The 15,261-nt window shown below is 36.6% G+C and overlaps 1 protein-coding gene across 6 annotated transcripts in view; it reads left to right on the plus strand.

Annotated features, from left to right (window-relative positions):
- LOC140155143 (calcium/calmodulin-dependent protein kinase kinase 1-like) overlaps positions 1–15,261 on the plus strand; it is a 122,221-nt gene that overhangs the window by 65,310 nt on the left and 41,650 nt on the right. For all 6 annotated transcript variants that reach the window (XM_072177868.1, XM_072177867.1, XM_072177865.1 and 3 more), the window contains one exon: positions 482–603. In XM_072177868.1, coding sequence (XP_072033969.1) covers positions 482–603 — 122 coding nt within the window. The remainder of the gene's footprint in view (positions 1–481; positions 604–15,261) is intronic.

Raw genomic sequence — 15,261 nt, forward strand, 5'->3', positions numbered from 1 at the left:
CTGCATTTAAATGGCAGCAATGGCCATGTACAGAGGGCTTTTAGTTCAATCCCTGCTAGGGAGAGAAGATATTATAGAGTGACTGGCTGACTGCATTTGAATGGCAATGGTGATTTTGTGTCCTGTTCTGGCCTGGATCATGTCTGGCTGTTCATTGCCTTGGATAAATAAAATACCTAATGGTCTGTTCATGAAGAGGATGAAAAAGGATGAATTCAGCAGAACCACTACATCCATCACAAAAGCATCCTTTCTCAATACTGCAGAAGATGTTGTGAAGAAAATATGTTCTATGTGTCTTCTTTTCCAATATCTGTTGCCCGATCCTTTAATGTACTTTATGAGTGTCATTTACATACACGTCAGTTCCCAGTTACTCATATTACCAGTGTATTAAATGTCATAGTTATTGTTATTCTCCAATTCAAGCTTTAGTTTCTTACAGTACAATATTTTAACATTGTCTTTTTGTTCTTAACAGAGCGCCCTCCTCCCCGAGGTGGTAAACCGAGTAAAGCACCGAAGACCCCACTAGACAGAGTTTACCAGGAAATTGCCATCTTGAAGAAGCTAGACCATCCAAATATTGTCAATCTTGTTGAGGTGAGTAGTGGAACACTTGAGTGCACTATATGACAAATAAAATATGAGCAGTATTTCCGGGATATGACAACAAGAATTGTTGAGAAATGCACTACAGAAAGGAAGTGCTCATGGGAAAACTGGTTTATCTTTTGACAAAATGTTTTAGGAAACGATCACTATTCATGCAAGGTTGATGGGGATATGGGTTCCTACCTGCCTCCACTCAAATTTGTTTTGTGTCAACCAAATTTATGAATATAGCACATGTAGTATATTAGAGGAGCTCACATGCACTCTGCATAATATGAATGATATGATATTATATGTCCACTGGCAGGCCCGGTGCAGAAGACTCGCTTTCAAGGGTTATTCAAAATTGTGCCTCTAACCGCATAAATTGAGTTCTGTAGGGCCCATCTGTAGTTGAAATGTTTTTGTGCATTTTGCTGTTGGATATAACACAGTGGCCATTTTCCCACTGCAGTAAAAATGTGCTTCAGCAACAAAATATTGAAACGAACAACAAAGCTCCAAAGATAATTATTTGAGCAGAATGTCACAAAGATAAATGTGTTTTTTGACGCAATGAATAAATACACACAAAAATATTGGACTGTACACCACCTCTTAATAATGTGCCTATGATTGTACATTAGAGGGGAACCAAGAAAATAAATGTGCGCTTAAAATTTAAGATTTTTGTAATCTATGGGGGGGGCATGAGGGGCAAATTCCCCCAGTCAGAACTCTTGCCCCCCTGTTGCCTCCAGTTAAAACCTAAAATAACTGGTTGTTCAAAGGGGTTTTCTACAAAATGCAGCTTTGTAAATGCTTTTTACTATCCTATAAGAAACTGAAAATTCAATATTTCTGAGTTCCGACTGATTTTGCTTGATCACATCACATATTATTTACAGGTACAATGTGTGGAAGTACAATGTAATACAATAGCTATAATCCATTTGGCTTCCTCGAGAATCAAAAGCAGAGCATCTGTGGCTTGCAAAGTGGCAACTGCACCATGCAGATACACCGCCTTTGACCGTGCGTTTATCACACGCTACTCTCTCGAGGAAGCCAAATGGACTATAAATGACACATAATGTGACTGATTGCTGTATGTGTCAACTTGCCTAGGAACAAGTCAATCATCGTTCATGTAATAGATTGTCATCTATAATACATGTTGTAGCCAGGAAATTTCAACAGGTAATTGTGTATTGATGCTAGCAAAGATAATGGCCCAGCCTGTGTTTCAAGAAACTTGGGGTCATGTAGGGTAATCAGCAGTGGCATACCTGGCAAAATTTTGAAGGCCAACAAACTTAACCTATTGACTCGCTTCCATTTAAACTGACTTACAGGGAAAACTACTATACATGTGAAGCAATATTAAGATAATTTTGGTCTGAAAAAGTGGCTAAGGAAAATGCAAATTGCAAATTTGCATTTTCCTGCCCTCCATCCCAGTGGTATACACTGGTGATTCTGAGTTTCTTTTAGCAAAACACATGAAGAAATCTTAAGCCAACTTACAGGATTGTCAAATTCATAATCGACTTATACCCTGTGTACACTGGGCAAAAGTCATAATCAATTTCATTAAAGTCGTAACAATTTAATTAGAGCATTAACATTCGGAATTTTTGTTTTTATACTATCCTCTACCATGTGATACCAATATTTATTAGTGTTTATTTGATAAAGCATTGGCAAAGCTACATTTTGCAGAAAACCCCATTGAAATTGAACATTTAATTCTAAAGATATTTAGTTGAAGTGTTCACAAAACAATATGCAACAAAAGAAATTACTGTCTTTGTTTGGCTATATCTCAAACTCAATATATCTGACTTGGACTGATTTTGCTTGATCACATCACATATATTGCCAAACACCAACTTACGTCGATAACGACTATTACAAAGTGTAAGTGTAAAAAAAAAAATTTGCCAAGTATAGTGTAAACTTAAAAAGCTGCCATCACATGCGCTTATACATTGGGAGCATCATTCAGTTAAATTCATTCAGGTGAAATATTTGTGTTTTTCATGCTTGTCTACTGAATAAATATTTTAAAAAGTTGTATCAAATTTTCCCTGAGGAAGACTTCAATTTGCTGATAGTGTGAATACTGATTTATGATAATTCTTAGTCGCAATCGGATTTGACGTCAGAATCAAATTGCGATAGTTTTTCATTGTATAAATGGAACCATAAATAGCAGTACAGAATAAGAAACAAAAGTACTTTTTAAAATAAACATTGTGTTAGCTATAATTAAACTTTCAGAGGATATCTCATCCCCATTTGTCTTCTTTGAGTTCATTGTCATATATCACTTGTTATGCCTCAATTTTATTTTTGCATGTAAACATGTTATTTTTGGACAAAAAATCCAGTCGTACCTTATGCAGTTGAGCCTATTGTAATTCTTGTTTTTTATGAAGAAGTGAGTTATAAATAAACTGCCTCTTAGATTGCACAGCGGACGTCAGGCAGCCGGCTATATTTAACCTTAGAAATATATCTTGTCTTGTGGTGGAGGAGTGTATCAAGAGAAACTGGCAAATTATGTGAGCTGCTTTTTACTGTGCCGTATAGCCGAGATGCTTTGAACTGATAATGTTGCATAACGAGCCACATTAAATGCCATGCATCAAGTGAATAGTACTTTAAATTGTGATTTCAAAGAAATAGGCCTAAAATAGGCAGGCATCTTCAATTTATTGAGTATGTCTTGCTGGCATATAGGAACTACTGAACATAGTGAGTAGCTGTCGGACATGCACTAGGGAACCATGAGCGTGAAGCAAGAATGGGGTGTAATGAGACAAGGTTTATCTCAAGGGTGCTACTTCTGTACTGATTATGTCCTCCAGGTTTCCAAATGTCATATTGATTTCAAATCTAGATATGTCAGTCAGGAAGACTATCCCATTAGATTTGTTATAATATTGCCTTGTGGATTCAAATTGATGGCAATAGAATGATAAATGTGTCGATGAGTTCAGATTGAGAGTTTTCTTGCAGCTGCAGATTAAGATTATGTATCATCAAATGGCACGGAGAGGAATTTTTTTATGTCAATGAGAAAAATTCATGCGGAAGGCAATTTAAGTAGTCTGTGTTAGATAATTGATAATTTATTCAACCTTCCGATCATTTCAGTTCTTATAACATGTATGTAACCTTATGCTAGACCGTATGTGTTATGTCAAAAAAGCAGGGGCGTAGCAAGAGCATCAGGGGCCCATGGACAAGGAGCAGTACGGGCCCTCAGGGTGAGATTTACCTTGGGCAAGGCCAAAATTTGGAGGCTTCGAACTCATGTGCCGAGGGAAGCATGAGCACTCAAGTCAGTGGCCAAGTTTTGGTTTATGTATAGAGGGGGACTAACATATTTTGTTCCGATGTTACTAGGACATTTGTGCGCAAAGCACGCAAACAAATTGAGTTTCAGACTATTTTAGCCCCAAATCAACATAAATTTGGTGATTTGAATGCACGCGAAGCGCGGAAAATTTTACAATTTTGCCCTTTTTTTCGCCAAAAAACATGCTGTTATTGGGGTTAAAAGAATGATACGTAAGGCAATTTTGGGGCCCCCAAGTTTTGGGGCCCTGGTCCATGGTAAATCCAGCCCTGCTCTCCATTATCAGCCCTTATTTAATTTTCGCTTTTGTGCTCGGGGCCCTGAACCCTCGGGACCCATGGACTTAAATCCACCCTGTCCCCGCAACACTACGCCGCTGCAAAAAAAAGATAATTGAAAGAAAGAACAAAAGCAGAATTTAACCTTAGAAATATATCTTGTTTTGTGATTGAGGAGTGTATCCAGAGAAACTGGCAAATTATATGAGCTGCTTTTTACTGTGCTGTATAGCCAAGATGCTTTGAACTGATAATGTAGCATAACAAGCCACATTAAATGCCATTCATCAAGTGAATAGTATCTTAAATTGTGATTTCAAAGAAATAGGCCTAAAATAGGCAGGCATCTTCAATTTATTGAGTATGTCTTACTGGCATATAGGAACTACTGAACATAGTGAGTAGCTCTCAGACATGCACTAGGGAACCATGAACGTGAAGCGAGAATGGGGTGTAATGAGACAAGGTTTATCTCAAGGGTGCTACTTCTGTACTGATTATGTCCTACAGGTTTCCAAATGTCATATTGATTTCAAATCTAGATATGTCAGTCAGGAAGACTATCCCATTAGATTTGTTATAATATTGCCTTGTGGATTCAAATTGATGGCAATAGAATGATAAATGTGCCGATGAGTTCAGATTGAGAGTTTTCTTGCAGCTGCAGATTAAGATTATGTATCATCAAATGGCACAGAGAGGAAATTTTTTTTATGTCAATGAGGAAAATTCATGCGGAAGGCAATTTCGTAGTCTGTGTTAGATAATTGATAATTTATTCAACCTTCCAATCATTTCAGTTCTTTCAACATGTATGTAACCTTATACTAGACCGTATCTGTTATGTCAAAAAATATAATTGAAAGAAAGAAGAAAAGCAGAATTTAACCTTAGAAATATATCTTGTTTTGTGATTGAGGAGTGTATCCAGAGAAACTGGCAAATTATGTGAGCTGCTTTTTACTGTGCCGTATAGCCGAGATGCTTTGAACTGATAATGTTGCATAACGAGCCACATTAAATGCCATTCATCGGGTGAATAGTACTTTAAATTGTGATTTCAAAGAAATAGGCCTAAAATAGGCAGGCATCTTCAATTTATTGAGTATGTCTTACTGGCATATAGGAACTACTGAACATAGTGAGTAGCTCTCGGACATGCACTAGGGAACCATGAACGTGAAGCGAGAATGGGGTGTAATGAGACAAGGTTTATCTCAAGGGTGTTACTTCTATACTGATTATGTCCTCCAGGTTTCCAAATGTCATATTGATTTCAAATCTAGATATGTCAGTCAGGAAGACTATCCCATTAGATTTGTTATAATATTGCCTTGTGGATTCAAATTGATGGCAATAGAATGATAAATGTGCCGATGAGTTCAGATTGAGAGTTTTCTTGCAGCTGCAGATTAAGATTATGTATCATCAAATGGCACAGAGAGGGATTTTTTTTTATGTCGATGAGCAAAATTCATGCGGAAGGCAATTTCGTAGTCTGTGTTAGATAATTGATAATTTATTCAACCTTCCTATCATTTCAGTTCTTATAACATGTATGTAACCTTATACTAGACCGTATGTGTTATGTCAAAAAACATAATTGAAAGAAAGAAGAAAAGTATCATGATACATCCATGTGTACAAGAAAAATGTAACTCATAAAAATGTTTAACAGTGGGCATAGGGTAACACTTTGAATGTACAATGTGTGGGCTGTATTTTGGCTTGAATGATGATATAAACTACGCAAAAAAAGTTTCTTTATGGTTAGCAAATTTACCCACTATTAAAATCTAGCAACCAATTTTGTATGTTTGCTCAATAATCGCATGTGGGTGATTGTCTAGTCTACTGTGTAGACCGTTTTTATTTAATAATCACTGTTATTTGACCTTCCCCCTCTGACCATGGAAGCGCCATCTATGCTGTTCTGAGCCAACAGCTAATCTTCAAGTTGAGGGCTCACTCCGAAAACCGCTGCCCGTCGAGAACCGCACCATCCCGGGAAAAACGGTCTACTGACTTTGAATAGTCCCCAGAACTGCGCTTCACTAACATTGCGCACTCTAACGATGATGCTGTAATATTAATTACCCCCAGCAAAGTTATCGTTTCCACCAATCAGTAATTCGCAGGTAATTCGGATCTCGTTCAGATTTGACCATTATATAAAAGGGTTTAAATAAATGCAAATTTGTTACTACTCCTTTTATATATTATTTTTCTCACATCGTAAGTGAAATAAAATTTTCTGACCGGAATATGGCGCAAACAGACACATGTTGAAAAGTATAAAACTAGAAATTTCAAATTATATTAGTTTAATTATGAATAAATATGTATGCTATTATTTGGATAACCCCCTACTTTTTAAATGGCAAAATCTTTTCCGATAATTAATCGATATCGACATGTATCCTCCTAATACTCGGCCTGGTTTTCTATGGCGCGAGGGGAATCCCCACAAAAAGTGAAATGTAAATATTGAGAACTTTTCACAAACATCATGACAAAATATTTTATATCAACCTAGTGGCCCGTGGTCAAGCTATCTTGGGGAGTACCGGTACCGACCCTGATTGGGGAGGGTGGGGTGCACCAGCCCGGGGCACCAGGGTGTGGCATTTTTGACAATTTCATTTCCATATAGGCCTACCGTGATACATGATACCGTATTAGTCATGCTTTTCGATTGGCCCTCGCTGGGCTATGCCCGGCCCGATGTAGCTACATATGCGCCACTGCATACCCGGGTTGCATGCAGTGCAACCTTGTTGAAAAAGTGCGATGAAGTTTCCGATATATCAGAGCCTTTATTTGTTCATTTACTAGACATCAGCAAACAATGTTTTCAATGCATGGACTAATGTGGAACAGTGAATTTATTAATTAAAATCCGTGTGCTGACACTATTTCCCGACTATTTCAAACATATTATTGACGAGAAAAGAGAATGACGCCAGCGAAATCAGCACATAATGTCCGGAGGTATCCCACTGGCCGGTCTACTCCCTTAGAATTTGGAGTTCAAAAGAGCATATCGATACACAAAATAATATTGCTAATATTCATGGTAGATGCAGGAATCTCTGTAAAATTTTCCAGATCATTTTATGGAAGATATACATGCATCGGCAGGGGATTAATCGAGGGTTCGATGGTTGGGACTCCCGGGTGTGACTCATGGGCGTTGGCCGGGGACGTAGGGTAGGCTTGTCCGCACCATAAGTTGTTCAAAAATACATGGACTGATTGGACTCATGTTCATGCTGCCAGTCATAGCAAATAAACAGTTTCAAAGTTTTTCAACTTACCACATTGCTACACAAAATGAACATGAATGCGGGCATGAATGCTGCACACATCTAAAAGGTATAAACAGCCTCAGTGCACACTGCAAACTGCCACCCATGTATGCTACATGTACATGTCTCATTCACACAATGACTGTTCAATCACAGATTGTTGAGAATCTGTGGTTCAATACAGAAAAAGACATGGCAAACTGGGAAAACATTTAAAGATTTTTTTTTTTTTTTTTGAATTTCAAGTTATCATGTTAAAATATCATTATTTTAGCTTTTATTAATCATTTTGATATTCCCCATTCAAATACACTCCACAAATTGTATGCTGCATACATGTAGCCTAATGATAATGTGACTGGCAGGTGTGACAGATTTTCTGCCAGCCACATGAGCTGACAGTGTACTTCTTGTGCCAGGCTTGGGCTAGTACATCTAGAAAATGAATACAGAGGTCCTTACCATACAGAAATTTGAGAAACATGGATGTAATTATCTAGATGTGCATAATTAATGATAATAATTATAATGATTAAGCTAATGGACAATCTGTTGAATGTGTATTGTGTAGATGTGCATGAATGTACTTGGAAAATTGACAATCAATTTAATTCCAATTGATGTTTTAAGATAAATAATTTTTCCACATTGTACATGGATTGATTAGACTGGAATCGGACCGTGGTCGTCTTCAAGCCCGAGTCGTATTTTTGACCGAGCTGAGCTGAGCCTTTTAATGTTCAATTCCGAGCCGAGTCCGAGTCCAGTAAAAAGTGGACTTGAGTCCGAGTCCAGACTCAAAAGCTGCTAAATATACTAAAGTATGTTGAAATTAGTATTGCACAGTCTGGGTGTCCATACATAGACATAGTTTTTTCACATGCATCCCAAAATATGCCACATTCACCATGACCACCAATATTTAATCTCTTTTTGTACTTGTTTAATTAATTTGTTTATACTCATACCCATAATTGGACCCATTCAAGTCCAAATTTCCATACCTGTTCCCATGGCCCGTACCCATACTGGGACCCATACCCGTACTCGAGTCCCAATTTCTGTACCCGTACTTTCGCACCCGTAGCCGGACCTGTACACGTACCATTACTCATACCCTATTTTGACTTTGGACCCGTACCCGTCATGGACTGGGACCAATACCCGTACCTGGGACCTGTATCCGCATTCCAGGGCTTGGGACCTTTACCCGTACTCATGGTTCGGGACCTGTACCCGTAACCGTACTCATGGCGGGTCCCAATACTACAAGTATGCCATATAATCTTAACAAAATGGTGCTGCTTCATATATAGATGATTTTCCATAGCCCGTTGGCAAGCTTAGGGGGCTGGCATTTTTTGCGGAAGGGGGGTGTCCCAAATATGTCGATGACCGGAGTCATTTTTTATGACCCCCCAATCGCGGGCAAAATTTTTTTTATGACCCCCCATCTTAGGTCGAAAATTTTTATGACCCCCCCCCCTTCCACCTACACAGACAAAGACAAATTATTCATTGACGGAACTAAGGCGCGGAGCTATCAAAACCTGAAGAGTGAAGGCGTGGGCAGAGCGCGTTAAAATTTTTATCGTAAAATTTACGCGACACGGAGCGCGTACAAATTTTGCATAGATTGTACGCACATTTCTATTGTGAAGTGAAAGAATGCGCGTGCAGCGCGCAAAAATTTTGAGTCACCTGCCCTTAATAATTCTATAACCCCCCTATTTTGGGTGTTAAAAATTTATAACCCCCCCCCCCTATTTTTGGTCTGAAAATTCTATGATCCCCCTGTATTTTTGGGACCCCTCCCTCCTCCGAAGAAAATGTCAGCCCCCTTATGAAAACGTATTTCCCATGAAGAAATTGTGAAAGAGCTTCGTGTTGCGCTGGTTTGAATTGAAGTCAGATGATTTTACTGGCTTAGTCTATTGCATCATTTTTAGTTTTTGGCGAGGAAGCTGCCATATTAAAATGAAAAACAGACCCGTAGTCAGATATGCAGGCAATAAAAAATTACTTTGCTAATGACCGAAAACTCCCTGGGCAAAAACTCTTGCAAACTTTCAACAGTATATTTTCCTCAATAAAGTATCACTTCAAGTGTACATGTATATGTGCACAACAACAGCCCGGTCGTACCGGTAATTATAAATTGTACACTTTCCGTCTAATATTCATCTTCACTCTCGTCATTCTCTCCATAAATCATTATTTGCATTGAATGGTAATTTTATGCACGATAGTCCCGGGATTGCCCTCCCAAGTATCGATCATATGATGAGCAAAATGCATCGATTCATATGATGAATTATTCATATATTGCTCGTCAGTCATTGGTTGCGCTTGAAACCCCACACGAAGTTTGCTTCATTACGCATTCATCTCAATTTTGAGATTTCACCCCAGGGAAAGCTATAGGGAGGGTCGAAGGTCAAATCGAAAGTCAGTAGACTCCTTTTTCCGGGTCTCGGCTTGCAGATTTCGTATAGTGAGCCACCAACGTTAAAGATTAATAGCTATGCTGTTGGATCAGAATAGGAAAGATGGCGTTTCCCATGCATAAACAGAGAGGGGACGACAGAAAACAGTGATGCTAAATGAAAGGAGTCTACTACAGTAGACTAGTGATTGTCCTGCGCATTTTGACACCTCAATCACTACTCTACGACACTCCTGAGAAAAGATATGAATGTTTAAGTAACACGAGGTCGAAAATGAAAATTGCAAAGAGGCCTATTCAGCGATTTTAGAGCTGATTCACTGATCCAAGACGGTTTCATTATTCCTGCCTTTTAAATTTTAATTTAAAGCGTTTTCCTTGATGCATGTTGGATAATCCTTTGCTTATTATGCAGATGAATGATCAAAGACAAAGGTGAGTGGGTACTAAGACATTTACGTTTTGAGAGATGGATTTGGAAAAGGGATTCAAAACAGGTCATGGTCTGGAAGCAGAAGGAATTGAGACACTAGAACATAACATAACATAGAGTGGCCCTCCAGAAGCCCTGATCTTAATCCCTTGGATAACCTTTGGGATCAGCACAAGAAACGAGTCAAAAAGAAGATAAAGGCAGATAACGCTGGTGGGATTGCGTCGCATCGTTATCAACGAGTGGAACGGGGTTGAGCAAGGTAACATTCGACGCCTCATTAGGAGTATGAGACGCCGCGTGGCTGCTGTAAGGGAAGCCAACGGTGGACACACAAAGTATTGAAAGACGGGTAAAGAAAGAGATTAATCTCAAGTGAAGTTGGAAGCGGCAGTATGATGCCTGAAATGTACTCAGCAATTAAACAAAAAATGTTATCTGCATGTTTGTTGTTTTTTGTGTTCTTTTATGCTGAAAACTTGAATAGGCCTCTTTGCAATTTTCATTTTTCGACCTCGTGTTACTTAAACATTCATATCTTTTCTCAGGAGTGTCGTAGAGTAGTGTTTGAGGTGTCAAAATGTGCAGGACAATCACCTGCATGCGATTATTGAGCAAACGTACAAAATTATTCGCTAAATTTTAATAGTGGGTAAATTTCCTAACCATAAAGAAACTTTTTTTGCGTAGTGTATGATAATATTCAGCAAACAGAAACAGCGAGTAATGTGGATCAACAAATATTTTCAGCAAGGTGAGAGTTATTTGATTCATAGCTACTTTTTGCAAGCTATTTCGGCCTATATAATTTTGAGATCATGAGCAGGGTATACTTCACTGTAAGTACTACATGTAGATCAACCAGTTCATAATATCCATTTCACCCATTCATTGTGCCAGCCTGTTCGAGGTTATTTCCATGTAATCATAATCATGATAATTAAGCCAATGTTTAACATAGTTTAGAATATAAAAGGGTAATTAACCTTAACAATTATCATTGTCCTTTATATAATCAATGCAATTAGCATTTATATCAATGTAATAGCGTGCATAAGTATGTGAAAGCCATTCTAGCATTTGACCTTTTTTACATTTTTTTTTAGTTATAGAAAAAAGTGGCTGGAAAAAAAAAAGTGGGCTAAAAACACACACAAACAAAATCCTACATAGCACTTAGCTTCTTCGGTGTGAAGGAAATGTTATGGACCAAGTTATAAATACTGCGCCAATAAAGTATCCTTACACTTGGGAAAATAATCACAATTTCCAAACTGAACAATATTGGGGTAAATTTGTTTTTGTAATAGATGCACTATATATCTAATCCTGCACATTATGACACCACATTGAATCCAATGTGACTTCAAGAAGCAAAGTTACAAGCATTTGATTAGACGAAGGTCCAGTTTTAAAAGTGACAAACTGACCTATTCAAAACTCCACAGACTAGACATCTGGTTTGAGAGTGGTAAATGGCTAATTTATGTGTTTGGCTTTAATTTAAAACAAAAGGAACAAAAGAAAACTGAAACAAACAAACAAACAAACTGACAATAAAATTTAAGTTATGAAAAGTACAGAGAAGTAAAAACTGAAATAAAAACTGCTTTAAATATCGCTTCATTGAAGAAACTGTGTTGTCTTTTTGTTGCACTTGTTGGGATCTTTTTGCGCCTAGTATGCCAGTTTGTCACTTTTAAAACTGGACCTTTATCTATTCAATTGCTTGTAACTTTACTTCTCGAGGTCACATTGGATTCAATGTGGTCTCATAACGATTAAATAGTGCATCTATTAAAAAACAAATGTACCCCAATATTGTTCAGTTTTGAAATGGTGATTATTTTTCCAAGTGTAAGGACACTTTATTGGCGCAGGATAGTATACATTTTGTACACACATGTACATATTACGCTTCTAGCACCTAATATTATAGATTTGATAATTTCACACTTGGTTGACAATAATTCCAATTATAGGTAGGTGATAGTCCCTGTAATTACAGTTATATAAACTGCATCATACTGTACTCTATATTTTGTGACAAAATGTTCAACAGAAGAGTTGTGGTTATTGGCATGCGTTTGATTGATTGATTGATTCAGTGTTGCTAAACCTGTGATTTAGAAGCACAGTTGCGAATTTTATGAACTGTTACTTGGAATTTCAAGAAGATGCCACTTTTGATCAACTTCTGAACTTAAGTGGAAAAATTTTAATTTGATTATTTTAATAACAGTGAATTCTGCTACAAAAACATCAAAGTAGGACATTTTTAAAACAATTTATAATATGATTCACAGAAAGGTATACTATTTTGCAGAAATAACTCAAAATATCCTTTGAAATTGATTCCTGATAAGATAAATTTAGAGAAATAAGGCAGTCTGTTTTAACACAATAGCTTGCAAAAATAACATATTTTTAAAAGTGTAGATCAATTTTCACCTATACTCATTGGTACCTGGCAAAAAAATCCACATCCATGCACATTGCATCATGATCCAATCATTTAAGTACAAATGTATCAGGCCTATGTGATAACTTAAATTTGTCTGCAGAAGTTGATGACCGATGTGGATGAAATTTGGTGATTTCAAGGAATCGTATAGCAACGTTTGCACAGTATTTTTGTGGAAATGGGAACACATCAGACATATCAAATTGCATTCTGAATACGAGGAATATTCTTCTGATATTAAATAATTTAGTTTTTTTGAAATTCGCGATATACATATTTTATGGCAAACTATCAAATTTGCTTTTTTTTTTTTTAAAGTCTTCACAGTAAATTTTATAAATCTAATAATATGTCCTTACAGTGTAGGTAGCTGGGATGAAAAGCTGACCAACAATTGAAAATAATATTGACCTTTCATATTGAAAATATACATTTTTTCCCCTAAAAGACCTACATTGTTTTGGGGGAAAATCTATATCTTTAATACAAAAGTCAAAATTTTCATATGATGAACGGCTTTTCATCCCAGCTACATACACTTTAAATGCAAATTATTTAGATTTATAGTTTTGGGATGTACTTACGTGTACACAGTAGGGGAAGGATTTTTTTGACCAAGAGTATAATTTGTGGAATATACATTATTTAGATAAATAGTTTTGGGATGTACTTGCGTATACTTTTTTTAGTACACGGTAAGGGAGGGATTTTTTTGACCGAGAGTATAATTTCAGGAATATACATAATTTAGATTTATAGCTTTGCGATGTACTTTACTTGTTAGTAATGTTTCTTATAAAAAAATAGAGTGGATTCTTAGGATGCATGAATGAAATTGAGAGCACAGATAGTCAAGTGAAATGTCATATGTGTGATATTCATGAAAAAGTGAACCTTTGTTAAATGATAATAATAATTTTTATTTCTAAAATAGCGCATTACAAAGAATATCTCAAATCGTGTTACAATAATTAAAAGCATAGGCCTACATATTAAATACAGAGATATCAAATTTATATTATACAATGGCTAAGACACATGCACACAGATAGATTAACCCTGACAGGGACCATGTTTTTTTTTTGCTATCGGAAGACAGAGAAGAAACAAAAAGGACAGAAGATGAAAAAGATTTCACTTGGTACCCCCGAGATTCGGTGGCAGTGCCAGGAGTTTTTTTTCGGGGGGCAAAATTAACCAATTTTGCACACAATTGCCACAAAAAGTGGACATTTTTGTAATTTTGGAGGTTTTGCCTTGGGAGGGCAAGAAAAATATTTGCCATCATGTGGCATGTGCAGTGGTTTTCCTTGTAAAATTTTACATGGTTAGTGTTAAAAAGCTCCTGAACACTGCTATAACAAGCTTGCATTACACATAGAAACATGAGCAAAATTGCATGAATACACAATAATAGCAAGCAGAGCAAACAATATGAAAAATAATGTGCAAGGTAAAAACGTGAGATACATAATAAGTATAGGCCCATACATACACACCAAAACCGAATCAAGAAAGCATCATTATGTAGAAAGAAACTCTACATTGTACACTAATGTTCAATTTTCCATTAGCTTTTACTATCAATAACAACCTGTGAAATATGTTGTTATGCTCTACTATAGAGCACCTTTCAAGATATAAAACATGGCTTGATTCGTTTTCTTAATTTCACTCCTGCTATTCAGTTCTTAACTATTATTACTTCCCTACAGGTACTTAATAAAGGTTTTCATTAAAGGCTTTGTAATTTATCACCTTTTGGGGGTTCTGTAACATGACAATAATCATGTTTGATTTTGACAAAAGTTGATTATTTTTTTTAGTTATATTGTAAGGCTTCAAATTTTCAGTTGCTTTAATTTAATATTTCAACCGCTAAATATTAACTTTTGAAGTACTCAGCAAATGCACCAAATCAAAACAAATATTATATAATATACTTTGATCTCTGCTTGCGAAATTTGTATTTATCTTTGACAGATATCAGCTGATAAATTGTCGGGAGGTAGGAGGCCAGTTTGGCCAAACAGGAGAAAGATAAATAAACAAGATAATTGATCAATTGGGTTATTGATAAATGACCAGTTGCTTGTATTTTGTTTATACCAGTGACTCTACACAGCAGTTATTTACTAATTGATTTTGAGTGGTCTTGAAATAGGTTGTTCACAAAGAAATAGGTCAATGCTTTAGAGGACAAACAGTGATTTGCTCAGCCAGAACAGCCTGAAATTCATCAAAATTCAGATTTTTGTCATTTTGGAACATACAAAAGTATAAGTTCCAAACACGCGAAAGAAAACACAAATAAAATCAAAATTTAACATAAACGATGGATATACATTGTGTTTTGCACTGCATATGAAGC

Source organism: Amphiura filiformis, chromosome 6 (assembly GCF_039555335.1).
Source record: "Amphiura filiformis chromosome 6, Afil_fr2py, whole genome shotgun sequence".
NCBI lineage: Eukaryota > Metazoa > Echinodermata > Ophiuroidea > Amphilepidida > Amphiuridae > Amphiura > Amphiura filiformis.